Below are 15,201 nucleotides of genomic sequence, written 5' to 3' on the forward strand. Positions count from 1 at the left end.
GTTGAGGACATGCTGATTTTTCTCTGACATACATTTTCCATAGACACCTGTTTGAGTATACTCTGGACTAGTCTTCAACGTGTTAATTAAGAAACATTGCTCGGTGTCAAAACAAGAGTTGAATCAACAATGTACAAGAAAATATGAGGACCACAATCTTAGTGCTGTCTCACTGTTTGTATGTGTGGCAGGGTTGAAATATGTGGGGGAAGAAACTATAGAGAAAGAGAGAGATAGCCTTCATTCAAGACTGCTGCAAAATGAAAAATATCATTATACATGTCTATATACACTGTACATTACTGGGAGGAGGAAAGCAGCCCACAGCCTTGATGTAAGGCTAAACGTACATACACGTATAAACACGGACAAACAAAGTGGTACACGTAGAGTTGTATGAGACAGAGAAAAGACAAGCACAGTGACACAAAATAAAGACAGTACAAAAGAATGACGAATACATTGATTCAATGTAAACAACTGTAGTACAATGGGGATACTTCAAAAGGTAAACACTGATGGATATCTGCAAAATGGTGCCTACAATTATGTCATCAAACAGAAACATTTCAATATACACTGATTGTTAAAAGCATAACGCTGTTAACCTGATAAAAGTTGGTTCAGGGCAAACAGTTTTACCCTCTTGTTTCACCTGCTGAGTATAACACACTAGGCCTATATCTTGCTCCAGGATCCCTACGGAGAATATTCTTGGGAACACCATACAGCTACGTTTACACTATTTTGAAACATTAGAATACCTCCTTGTACAATGATGAGAAGACAACAGACTGACAAAAATAAAGTGTATAAAAGTGAATGAAACATTTCACCAACAAACAAAGCTCTTTATGCACAGCATGTAGCGTGGGGAGAAACATGTCAATATCATGTGTGAGGTACTTGGTGGCAAGTGACATGAATGATGACATATTTGGGTGGAAATGTACAAATAAATCAGAGATGAGATGTCAATCCTCTTCAAGATGGGTTCCCGTCACCTGCTTTTATAAAATCACCATCAACTCTACACCTCCGCTTGAGAGCACATTGCAAGCTGAGCAGCAAAAGGGTGTACACATCATACACTTCATATACACACATATAACGCTCTGAGCATTTTGTACAGATTGAAGACCAGTTGGACAATATGTATAGATTTAAAACCATTTATACAGATCTAGTACACTACTGCAAAACCAATGACATCTCATCCTAGATCATATTCCAAGGAAAATGCATCTCTTGCAAAACTACCCTTGACAAAAAAAAAGAGCAAAAAATATGACAGTTATGAGAAAGAAAAAAGCACCATTTCCACACAGGTGAGGCAGGAACCAGATGGTCCTAGAAGTGGTTGCTATGAGGAGCAGGCTACTGTTGCTAGGTGGGGTCTATGCATGCTGATTCCATGACATTTGCTCCTGTGACTATTGCTCCCATTAAATCTCTGCCGGCAATGCGGTCCCTTGGATATAGTACAACAGAGATCTGTCCTTCATATCATAATGTATGTTTCCGGGGATGATAGTCCTTGGGGAATATTATTGCAGAGGTTTACTGCCCTAACTACAGTAACAAAAAGTATTTGTGGAAATGTCCACAGGTAATGATACTGTGGAAGGGAGATTTATTCCTGACTATGAAAAGTGTGTCCCAAAGTAATTATGTCTCAGGTAATGCCACTTACTGGGGGAAAAACTGTCTTAAGAAGATTTATTCTGGCTATAAAAAAATAATAATAATAAATAAACATACATATTTCAATTGTCCCATAGTAAAAAGGGTTGAGATTTCAATGAAGCGACAGCAATCCTAGCCATCACCAATCAAACGGAGGGAAAACAGCTACAGTTCGACCTCGATTATCCGGCCTCCTTTTATCCGGAAATCTCTATTATCCGGACGCGTTCACGCAGTGAAGGACTTTTTTTTTTACATCCAAAAATTGAGAAAAAACAGTGACTTTAAACTCAATTAAAATTTCTACAAAACCCACACGATTTACCTGCAATATTCCCGACAGAACTAACATAAATTCACACCACATTATCATCGTAAAAGTAAGCAGTCATGATCTATCGGGACTACAATTTTGCGCAGGCTAGCATAGATTACACCACCGTTGCGGTGTACGCTACCTGCCTAGCTGCCATTGCACTGGGACGGCAGCTTGGACGGCAGCTATATACATTAGAACATTGTGTCTCCCATATCCAGCCAATTCGCTTATCCGGATGAGCGCCGGTCCCGACATGGCCGGATAATCGAGGTCGAACTGTATCTCATTTCCTTTTTTCAATGCCCTTAGTGAGATGTTTCCAGGTAAATGAATAGCATTTTTTGCTTTCATTCTGTCTGGTAGGCTAGTTATTGTTTATGTATCAGCTGTAGAATCATTGAACGATGAATACTCAAGCATGGAAAACCAACTGATTTATATCAAACTACAAACACACATCCTATAGCAGCTTCTCACGTGAGTTTCAATTACAGGGACCCATGCTCGTCTACTTTGTAGATTCATGTGTATTACTCAAAAAAGAATTAAAAAAATACAAAACCCCAACCGAAGTATAAAACATGTGATACACCAGGGGCCCGTTGCATAAAAGTTACTATTATGGCAGCTTTGCCATCCAATGGTAACTTCCATGGAATTCTTGATTTTGATTGGCTGTTGAGTATTGTTGCCATGGTAGTTACCATTGGATGGCAAAGTAACCACAATAGTAACTTTTACGCAACAGGCCCCTGTACATTTACCTGGGGGGCAATGATTTGACTCATTCTCATTACCATACGTACAAACACTGCTGAGCCTATGACTGCAGATATCTTTCATCCTTAAAGGGATCGAAGGGATCGTACAGTTTTGGTTGAGACCTAATTTCAGGTTTCTAACATTTTTTGGTAAGATAATGAGAAAAACCTCTTCTGAAATATGAAAGAGCATGTAATTCTATGAGGAATTCAATGTTTATTTGATGAAAATTGATTTTGAAATGGCCGAGATATCAAAAAAAGAGTGATTCTAACAAAGTGTGGGACCCACACTTTAATATGATCGCTTTGTTTTACTTTGTTTTTGGATGTTTCAGTCATTCCAAACCCGATTTTCATCAAATAAACTTTGAATTCCTCTTAAAATGGTATGCTCTGTCCTATATCATAAGTGTTTTCTTGGTAACTCGCAAAAAGTTAAAAGCCCAAATCTCATCTCCACCAATACTGTACCATCCCTTTAAGCATTATTTACTGTGCAAAATGTATTCATCATTTTGACTTTACCTCTCACTGCTACTACATTTGTGTTGGCTAATCAAAAAAAAAAAAAAAAATCAGTGTATTCTATTAGAGATGACAAGTCTTGATAAACATATGTTGTCTTTGTTGTTGATATTGTTGAGTATTCTGTAATTTAAGATGGAACACCCATCTTCACTCAACTTTGAAAAACAAAAAATGTAAAACGTGTATCACTGTAATAACCTAATTTCTTGCCTTACAATGACACAAAAAGGAGTGGTATCATGTTGGTATGATGCATGCTATGGCATTATGCACAAGGCATGCAAGACAACTAATGCTACAACTACTACTGCCACAAACTTACACCGTCTTTGCTGTCTCCAATGTGAAAATACCATGCAACACTTGACCACATGCACACATCTCATCACAACATTACACAACACTTTGCATATTAGACTACACCAGAACACAACACTCCACACCCGGCATGCCCCCAACAGACAAAAAAACTCTGCAGAACAGATGCTCAACTGAGCACTCTTTGGGTGGAAGCTGCACAGAGGGCACTATTTCTCTGCCTATACTGTGGAATTCCACCCCATTTCAATCTGGCTTCTATTAAGAACAGAGTAAAACAGAATGGTAGAAAATTCATCAAAATGGACTTTGAATAAGAAATGATATAGTTTTAGTGTCCCATTTTTTTTAACACAAAAGTGATATAAATCACAAAATGTAGGGCTGATGACGACGTTATCACCTCAAAAGTTGCACACAATTTCTCCAAGTTCCACACTGTTTGTTTGTTTGTTCATTTTCCATCTGCGAAGATGGCTGGATAGCCCGTATTCGGCTACGTTAAGCTGGTCTTTCAAAGAAATCAAAATGAATTTCTTGCATCCTTTGTATAAAGTTTTCATTGCATCATATTCATGTCGCTTTGAGAGAGGCTCGGAGTAGCAGCTACTGAATTATTGGCTAGGAGCGAGATTGAGGTGAAAATTTGGGTAGAAATCAGAGAGTTGGGAGAAGGTCATAATAATATTGAAGGTCATATATAATATCTCCTCTGAGATTTCACATGAGTGCCTATGCACAATATCTCTGCGAAAGTACGTACAACTTCAAAGTTTCCACACTTTTTCATTCATTGTCAAAATTTTTAATGGGAAGCACATACACTTGTACAACACCAAAGTTTCAAAACTTTTTAATTTTTTGTCAAACTTTCATAAAACTCTTCCCATTCTGTTCTGCTTTTTTACTCTCTCTGTGAAAAGTCAAATTGATCATGGAGAGGAACTGAATAGTAATGGTGGCTTCCCTCTGTTGTGCAATCCGCTACACACGACGTGTTTGGCCATCAGTCGCTGATTGTGGAATTTCTGTATACTGTAAAACGAGGAATTTTCGCGTGCATTTTAATTTCGCGAATTTCGCGAGCGCCAAAATTCGCGAAATTAAAATGCACGCAAAAGTTTTTGTCTACACTACATGCATTGAACGCCAGTGGCAACTCGCGAAAATTTCATGCCACTAAAAAGGCTGTCGGCTCCAATTCGCGAAAATTTCATGCCGCGAATATATCATGTTTTACAGTATGTCTATCACAATTTGTGCAGCGATTGAAATCACGGCCTGAATCATGGAGTAATCATGGTGATCCTATCACATCGAACAGATTTTGAGGTCAGTCGTGGCAATCGCATTGATCATAGACAATTTATAAACCATGCAAAACTTTTCTACGATCATTGCGATTGTCAAGACTGACTTCAAGATCTGATATGATCTGATAAAACCTGACAGGCTCACCACAATTACTCCATGATTCAGACCACGATTTTTAATCGTAACATAAATTGTGATAGACATAAACAAAAACCCCATGATCAGCTACTAATGATCAATTGTGGGATGTGTAGCAGATTGCACAACAGTGGGAGCCCACCATTAGTAAAGACACCAACTAGTTTCAATAATTCAAGGGACACCAGAGGACATACAGGGGGAAAAAAATGCTGCAACAGACACATTAGTGGCACAAGCTCACCATACTCATGCATATTGTCCAACTAGGGTAAGTTCAACTGCCGCACAATGAACTTGAATGCCTGCCTTCGCTTCTCATGCGATCCCATCTGCCAAAAGCACATGGCACTAGATCTACGGTTTGATGAAGCCCATTGAATTTGACCTTTGACCCTCTGCACACAGGAAATAGTTTCAGATTCATCTCATCTATCATTATAACACTTAACATGACTGTTATTGGACTTATGTCAAGTGGAATTTATGGACTTTAAAAAAAAAATCATTTTAGCTAAATTATGGTGACCTCAGTTGACCTTTTGTGTGGAACTCTGCCATGATGAACATGGACATTATGAGACTGAATGCCTTTTTGCAAATTAATCTGCTGGAAATTTATCAAACTTGCCAGCAAGGGTAGACAGAGGAATAGGATCACTTCAACAATGCAAGTGAAAACTTTTTGAGAAAAAAAAAACACAAGCTAGACCCTAATGACAAAGCTTGCAAATGACACCCCTGCACCATGAAGAATAATCTACTCGATGATTGGGAGTTGTTATTCAGTGAAGCAATGTTAAACAAGATGAATGTGGCTAGAATTTGGCATAACAGTGAACAAATTTGTTCACCGATAAACATTGCACAACATGAATGTATGTCTTGCTATCATTTTTGTCACTGATTTTTTACTAATGTTTTTGGTAATGCTATCAATCAACATTTCTATTTGCATATTTGCATGCCTTTGCCTAATCACAAGCCATGTACGTTAATTTTGTGCCTTCGCCTAATCTTTGCATAATTGCGAGTGGTAAGAAGCCACGCACGAAATTCTGCCTTCATCTACTGTAATCCAAAGCCATACGTTGCATAAATGCACTAGGCTTTCCTTGACTACCGGCAGTCTCGCATTGACATGCAAACACCATCCATCCACCATAAACACGAGACGAATTTCAGGCATCTAAAGTGCAACACGGGCAGCCAGATAACAGGGATAGTGACAGCGAAGAAAAAATAATCAAAAACCCATTTCTGGCGGCATTCATTGGCGTTTCTATGCAGACACACCCATGCAAACAACTGAGTACCTGACATACCAGAGTCTCTTATTGACGTTATCCGAGTGGGCGGAGTAGGGGGCTGAGTCGAGAAAGCGTGGGGGTCCGAGGAGGTCCGTTTGTGGCCAAGGTCCACCGGGAGTGGGGGCGCTTTTTTCTTCACGCTTGCCGCTGTACAGTTTGTATTACACACGAGACACCAACCGTAGCAACAGCCACATTGAGAAAAAGCCCACACACACACACACACACACACACACACACACAGACAAACACACATCAAGCGACAGTTCAAGCACAGATCCACACACACAATCATCATACACATGTGAGCACATTACACACAAAGAATAACAGCACAGGATACATGGACGGACAGTGGAGTGATTAAGGTTAAAAGGTGAATGAAGTAAATAGTGTAAGTAATTTGTTGTAAAAAAAAAAAAAGGTGGTATCAGGGGAGGGGGTAAGTTGCCATGGGAACCATCACATCATTAAAGGAAGGTAGAATAAAAGAAGAAGATGTACAGAATCCCCAAATGATGTAGGAAATCCAGTGAAAGAGATAACAAACAAACAAACAATAAAGAAAGATTGAAAGAAAGGAAGGACAGACAGGAAAACCAGCAGTGACAAAATCATGATGATGTTATTATGACACACAAATGAAAACCCAAGAGGTAAACATACAGTAGAAAGAACATCAAAAAAAATGAGGAGAAACAAAGAAAAAAGAAAAAGAAAAAAGGAATGAGAGATAAACACACAAAAGATGGCATGAATTAAGAAGGAAAATCATTTTTTTTTTATTCAGAAAGTTTATGTTAGAGAGAAAAAAAACAAGAGAAGATGTATAAGAGAGGTATTTTTAAGGGAAAGGCAAGCATGCACATGAATAAAGACATACAGAGAAGAAACAGGGGAATATTCAAGTATTAAAGAATGTAAAGAAATAAAAGGAGGATGTCACGCATGCACACAATGTTGTGATTAGTGAATGAATGAGATGTGTTTCAAGTCAAATGAGTATACACGTATGTAAGGAAGTACAATTAGCGTTTCATGATGGGTGTTATTATCAGGTGTATTACAGTCGCATGTGTTATAAGGTGTATTAGAGTCACACATGTGTTAAAAGGTGTATTAGAGTCATACATGTGTTAAAAGGTGTATTAGGATCACGCATTTGATTACCATACAAAACAGGGCACGGTTAGGACAAAACACAAAAGGGCGGAAGAAGAATGGGGTGGAAAATTGGAAGAGAGAAAAAAAAATAACAAGTGATAAGACATGACAATGGGGCAAATGGGAATTAAATGTTGTTGGATTTATTAAAGGGGGCGGGGCGGGGCGGGGAATAATCATATCACATGACAAACGTAAAGTGAGACCCGATTACCCAATACATGAATCAAAATCAAATCCTGAGATTAGTATAGACTCTTTTCAACCTTCTGATACCAGGTACACTATTTGGATGTTGACCAGCGGGCATTTGTCTTTGCGTTTTCGGAGCAAAACTTTACTAAAAATACTCGCGTGCTTTTATTTTCACGCTAGTTTCTGGTTGCATGAAGTGCGCGAAAATTTCAACACCACGAAAAATTTCCACTTTTACAGTAGTCGGAACATACATGGATGTTACGTACACTTGTATTATATGCCGATCACTATGACACATAATTGTACAATGTTCACTTGTACCAACCAAAGTATTGTTCCTAGAAGGACCAAAGACCTAGAGGAAGACATACACTCTGTACTTCCACTCATACTCCATTTCATTCCCACATTGTTTGAATCATGAAGCATGCAAACATCACGTAAATCATCATTCTGAATACTAAATTAACAATCCCTTATGTACATCCCACACACGGCTTGCTAGAAAGTGTCATGCTTGATCATATCCAGCTGTAATATAGATACAACAATATCACTTTATCCAGATGAGCGCTCGTTCTGAAATACTCAGATAACCGAGGTTGGACTGTAGAATACACACTCACATACAGCCACTGTAATGATACATGTACACCTACTGTATGTACTGATCCTTGAGAGCATCAAATTGCTCTTAAACCCATTCCCAAGACTCTCAAATTCCCACACACATGGCATGGGACTCCACCATTTTCCAAAAGGTACAGGGTTAAAGCGCAATTCTGGACAGGAAATTATTTAATAAAAAAAAAAAAACAAATACTACAACAATTTTCATGTGCGAGAAATCGGATTCGAAATAAGGAAGTTTTACAATTCTTAAGATGCTCTAGATAATTTCAGCAAAACAGTTCTCCAACAGTTGACATGAGAATATGTAAATGAGTAAGCTGATGATAACATCACCTGACAATTTCCATTGATCGTGTACAAAAAAAAAAAAAAAAAAATGATGAAAATTAAATCTTCTCCTATGAAAGTGCAAAACATACAGATGTAATTCATGGCTGAGTAATTTTGAAATATGATTTTCTTTTTGTCATCTTAAATTTCTTGATATCAGATTCAACATTCAATTTCTTTTGATATCCAAAAGATACCCGTGGGGAAAAAAAAAGCAATCATAGCTATTGGCTAGCAACTTAAAACAAAAATTAAAAACAGCAATGAAAATAGACATGTGACAAAAAGAAGTGAACATGCTGTAATGAAAATCTGTGATCAAGGTGCAGGTGTAACTATCAAACTTGAAGGAGTTGTAGCTCCACTATAACGTGATCATAACTGTTTCTCCCATCTACCCTCCTCCCCCTCCCCTTCTCCATCAACCCCTCCCCCTCCCCCCTCCCCCCTCCACCCCCCCCCCCCCCATCCCTTTAACCTAAGACACATCACATCCCATCCTTCTCAACCCCTTTCTCCACTACTTTTGACTCATATCAGGCATGAGAAGCAATGCTTAGGTGCAAATCATTCAAATAATATATTTGAGATTGGTGGGTTTTTTTCTGCTGTGCATTCATATAGACATAGAGTGTTTGGGACAGCTTTGACCCGTAAAACAAGAAAATGCATGTGCAAACCAGGAATTCATAGTTTGCTATGAAAGTAAAAAGTGTATCTCAATGACATTGGTTCAATGAGTCAAGCAAGCATGGTCATTCATTAATCTTGTCACCTACAGTTCCATAATCAGAAAGAGAACATGCCAGCATTATTCTATTTTGCAACAATTGCCTATTGCATGACTAACTTTGATTACGGAATCTACAACAAATACCATTACCACGGCAATGACTTATCATTTCAGGAAAATATACTGGTTGCCATGGCAAATGGAAATGTCATCTCACTATGGAAAGCCATTCATGCCACATGATTCAGAAGACCGAAATTGTTTTCTATGCCATCCATACTATCCACATGAGAAGCTTTTATACATCCAAATTATTGTGGAAGAAATGCGTAACAGGCATCACTGATTTAAAGGGAGAGAGAGAGTACATGTACAATACATTAACGTTTGAAAAGGAGAATATCCCTTTAAATATTTTTTATCTTTTATCAGAGTCCTTTAGAACACTGTTTGAGAATAATGGCCTTCATGGTTCTAAATGCTACACATGTACCAGAGTCCCTGATATCATGTCAATATGAAGCAATACAAAAAATAGGGCTGAATATAAACACAAAATGCTTTTTAAAAAAATGAATATGTGTGAGTAATCAGACGTACTAAACTCAATAATTAGACGATAGTTTTAGAATAAACCATTCAGTTTCTGCTATATAAGCACAGTGATATGTGTTTATACACCTATTGACAGTGTTAGTATACGTTGTAATTCTGGGAACTTTTACATGCTCTTCAAAATGACTAGGTCTTTTTTCCATACATACAGTATGAACATCATACAGTTTGGCCAGTGATTTCTGAAACTGGGCCACTACAGTTTCAAAAGTGTATGTAACAGAAAGATATGACTTTTTCCATAAATCTCACCAGTGTCCTTTAAAACTATGTGTTCAGAGTGCATTAACATGGATGAATCTTGTGGAATTCACAATGCTAATGTGAAAGCAAATCATATACAAAATAAGATCAATAAATTTTTATTTCATTAAATGAAAAAAGAAGGTGAGAGCCATCAAAAATATAAATAAAATAAAGAATAGAGAGTAACAGCAACAAAATATGGATTGAGATTGTTGATTTCTGAAAAGGGAATTTAACATTAAATGTGTAAATGTCCTATTCTTGAGTCTTCCCAAATAAAAGTGAGTAATGATAGAAACAAATACCAAGAAAAGTGTACATGAAATCCCATACTGAATTTCTATACATAACAGCATACAAGACACAAGAGACACCCATTTTATTAAATGTCCTGCAAATCACAGAAACACCCTTATAATCTCCAGAAAATATTTCCTAGCCAAAAAGAACAGCCCCTACAAAGGTAGAAAGAAAATCATTTCATCCACATATTTTAGGGAAGAGTCTGAAAGGTTGTAGCCCACTTCGCAGAGCTCTAGTTTAGTTTTTTCCACTGAACTTCACTAGGCTTCTGTATAAAAATCACTGAAACTTCTGCAATTATTCAAAGTAAAATTGAAATCCTGGCAGCAGAGAGCAGATCACTTGTGAAGTAATTGCTAGCATAACATTTGTAGTTATTGATTGCAGTCGTTCTAAACTATTTCATAAAATGGAATTGTTTTAATAGTAGTATTTGGAATTCATGGAACAGAATATGCAGTGTATAAGACTACAGTGCTCAGATGTTACTTATGTGCAGTATTGATGTATCTTACAGCAGTTCAAATTGAGCTGACCTATATTGAATCACGTTAAACTAAACTGAACTGAATTTAAGCACATTCAACGAAATTGAACTGAATTGAATCACATTGAACTAAATTGAACTGAACTGAATTGCATCAAAATGAAATGCACTGAATGGACCTGATTTGGAATGAATTGAACTGAAACTAACTGTAAAAGTGGATATTTTCGTGCAACTAATTTTTCGCGCTTGGCCGGGTGAGAAGAGTTTCATGTGTTTTTAATTCTGTGGAATCAAGACATCACGCACAGGAACACATGGCAAGCAAAAATACTCGCGTGCTTTTATTTTCATGCTAGTTTCTGGTTGCGCGAAATGCGCGAAAATTTTGACACCGCGAAAATTTCCACTTGTACAGTAACTGAATTGAATTACTCAAGGAGATCTGAGTGCTTATCACTACGCAACCAAAGTCTTTGCGTCTGCTAGCAGGGTCTGCAGACATAATGATAAAGTGCCCTTCCTATGACCAGAACTGCTCCTGTCTAGGGATTTGAACCAGGGATCTCAGGATTGGTAGTCCCTGGTCCTAACCACTGAGCCAAAACACCTTTTATAGTGTCTTTTCATTTCATATCAATCTACAAATGGAGGTATATAAAATCAGAAAGCTCTACAGCATAAGCTCCAAAACACATCCCTTTACCCACCCTACTCCCCCGCCCCGCTTTCATTCATGACTGCCACTAGTACCACGGATAAGCGATATTTTGCACATACATGTATATGTACAACTAAATATTTCTTTCTAATTTTCAGTTGGCACTTGTATTACTTGATTTATGTGAAAAAGAAAGTGTAACTGCACATCCTCAAATGTTTATTCCTTTCATCTGGGAACATAGAATCTTCAAGTGCTCCTAAAAAGAAATCATAAATATTGGCACATAGGATTTCTTCTGAGCATACATGGATATTGATTATACAATAACTGTACTATCGTTTGATTCATCCTATAAAAGAATGTTGCAATTCAGAGTTAGCAACTGCAATGTGCCACCAAATTTCTGAGATACATTTTTTCTCCATGTTATTTTTGGGTAAGCTACCACTGTGTGATTTCCCACTGATCCTTTTTTTCCCCCTGTGAGATACTGCCATCTCACAGCTGTCCTGCTAACTTCCAAAAAGGGCTACGAACTGAAAATACCTCCCAAACTGTGAGCTAGACTATCACCAAAAGAACATGACATGAATACTCAAGAATGCTAAAGAGACAGACAGACAGACAGAGGAACAAATATATACTCTTAAAAAGCAACTTTGAAAAGAATACAAAGCAAAAAAACTGCTGCACACAGCACAATTCCAGCACTGAACAAAATGTATAGAGAGAATAGTCTTGAACAACAGCTGTTTCTGTAAATAAATTGTGGGACTTATAGAAAGTAAAATAACAATAAAAGGGAAAAAGGAAGTGAATATACTGGAGTAGGTGCTCATGCTTCTGACTTTGAGCATTTCAATTTCTTTAATAAACGTAAATAATCTTGGATTCCACAAAAAAAGGGGAAATAGGCAAATGATATACATGCAGGAAAAATAAAATGTGACCCATCACAATATCCTGATAAAGTTGCAGACATGGGAGCTGAGGAAACTGCAAGGAAAAATGATTTGGCTGCAAATTATTTTCTTAATTATTTTTTATGAGTTTTAATATCTCAATAAACACCTCCCTAAATTTCAGTCCATGAGTGTTTCAACAATATATGAAATCTTTTCCATTTTTTGGAAGGATGATGCTGGTGTTGGAATTGGCCTATTGTGTATAAATGTCCATCAACTCTTCCTCACGGTCATTTGCATCTACACATCAGAAGTTACATTCAGACGGTGATCTTTAACCTCAAGGATAAGTTCTATGGGGCACCAAGTGTTGCACAGTCAATTTCGTTACGAAATCAACCGTGCGATACTTGGCGCCCCATAGAACTTATCCTCGAGGTTAAAGATCACCGTCTGAATGTAACTATTGACTCATTAACTCAAATTTGCATTCACCTGGAGGCAACTTCCTTGCCATTGCCATGGCTGCTTCTTGGAAACATAGTGAGGCAGTTTGAATATATACCAATCGCAAGTGCATAGAGTCTGGAGAATTTGGATATATATACTACAATCAGAAAATCAACGTTTGACAATTTCAACTTTATCAGGATTTCTTTGCGACAGGTCACAAATAAAAGATGAATATCTTTTTCACCTCTCCTTCCTCTTCGCACGGCTCCTTGCAAGGCAAAACACAAAAAAGAAAAAAAAACAACAAGGACAAAACAGACAGACATATATGACGGCATGTTAAACACAGAGCAGAGAACGGCAGTTGGTCTAGATGAGTTAAATCAACATGGCGTTACACTGCACAACAATTCAGATGTAAAGAGCAACTTAATTGAAGCAAAGCAACTAATTTCAATAGACTGATAACATCATGGACACTCTGGCTTGACAACATATTTAGAGTACATACTGTAGTATAAACATATATTTTATTTTCTACAAATTGTCCAGTGGCAAAGCAATCCAATGGACAGACTAGGGCAGTGTGTCACGAAGCTGTTCTTAAAGTTAAGAAGGACTTAAGTGCGACTGGTGATCAGTTCTTGTGCTGAATTATTGAGATTCTGATAAGTATAGCACATAAGAACTGATCACCAGTCGCACTTAAGTCCTTCTTAACTTTAAGAACAGCTTCGTGAAACATCCCCCAGATCACTCCACCTGTTGCTTTGACATTTATGGTATATGCATTTGTTCCCCTTGCTTTACAACCAGTAATATATTTCACCCTTAGAATTCTTTTTAATTCCTTCTTTACAAAATTGAAGTTGACTCAATATTTCAGCTCTTGCTGGATCAGATAAATTCCTGGAAATTCGATGGAAATTCCCTCTGTCTACAACTAAACGATATCCAACAGCATTTAAATATATTCAAAGTATCCTTCTTTATTCAATTTCTAAATGATGAGAAAAATCCACATCTTTCTTGACAGTCATGGCGTACACCCATTCAAAGTGGCCTGGCCTTCCTAATACCTCTACAGCCATTTTGTTGGATCATTAAGAGAGAGAGAAAGAAAACAGAATTACCTATTGATAAGGCAACATGGGCTTTGTTTGGATAATTCTCCACCATTCATTAACATTATGATGGTAGAATGCACATTATTTTTGCCAGGCTGGGCGTACAGTGATTCTGAATGGTTCCAATCCACCCTTCTACTCATCTGTGGCAGCACTTATAACTCTTCTCATTCAGAGAGCGGAAGGAATGAAATGTAAGAATCACTGCTCCTTAAATCCATTCATTCACAAGATCGATAAATAATTATAGCACGCTCATCGATACTGGCTACTGGAATACATCCATTCCGAATTCTTTGGATCCTCCCCTACACATAAGAGCATCTTGCTCCACTCATTCATCAAAAGAATAAAGAATTGAAAAGGAAAAAGAAAAAGAAAATGAAATTGATGGATCGTGCAACATACAGTACCATTCCTTTCAAGCACATAAACTTCTTGAGTGCATTATAAATCATATGTCTCCAACTTGCCCAAGTGGCATGTCATTCTACTTGCCCAAATGTGAGTTGTAGTCACAGCTGGGCAAGTGGGCAAGTTGGTTTGCAGCAAATCTGTGAAAACATGCCATGCTGGTTTAAACGAACTGTTGTGCTTCTAACTGCCTACATACATAGCATTCAATGTGCAAGAACGCTGACATGCTCCATGTTCTTTCTGAAAACCTAGAATGTGAAGATCATTGGCAAGATCGAAGAAGGTCAAATATTATGATTCCATGGCCCTGTTGCATAAAAGTTAAGATTAAACATAAGTCAGAATATCAAACATAAGTCTCTGAATACTCAATGGTGACTGGCCAATGCCTGACTTATACTTAATTTTCTGACTTACAATGTAATTTTGATTTCATCTTTTTAGACAACAGGGCCCAGATGGGTTTAAGAATGGAGGGTGGTGGGGAAGGGAGGTTGGACTCCACCTCCCACATGGTCACCTATGTCTGGTACCATCAAGTTACCATCA

General features: G+C 37.7%; 1 protein-coding gene across 1 annotated transcript in view; it reads right to left on the minus strand.

The window, feature by feature from the left end:
- The window catches only part of LOC139723458 (arf-GAP with SH3 domain, ANK repeat and PH domain-containing protein 1-like), a 139,072-nt gene that overhangs the window by 18,712 nt on the left and 105,159 nt on the right, over positions 1 to 15,201 (minus strand). The window contains exon 17 of the mRNA XM_071634702.1: positions 6,393 to 6,524. Coding sequence (XP_071490803.1) covers positions 6,393 to 6,524 — 132 coding nt within the window. The remainder of the gene's footprint in view (positions 1 to 6,392; positions 6,525 to 15,201) is intronic.

Source organism: Diadema antillarum, unplaced genomic scaffold (assembly GCF_040938485.1).
Source record: "Diadema antillarum isolate AM-2024a unplaced genomic scaffold, OU_Dant_1.0 scf00000191, whole genome shotgun sequence".
Taxonomy (NCBI): Eukaryota; Metazoa; Echinodermata; class Echinoidea; order Diadematoida; family Diadematidae; genus Diadema; species Diadema antillarum.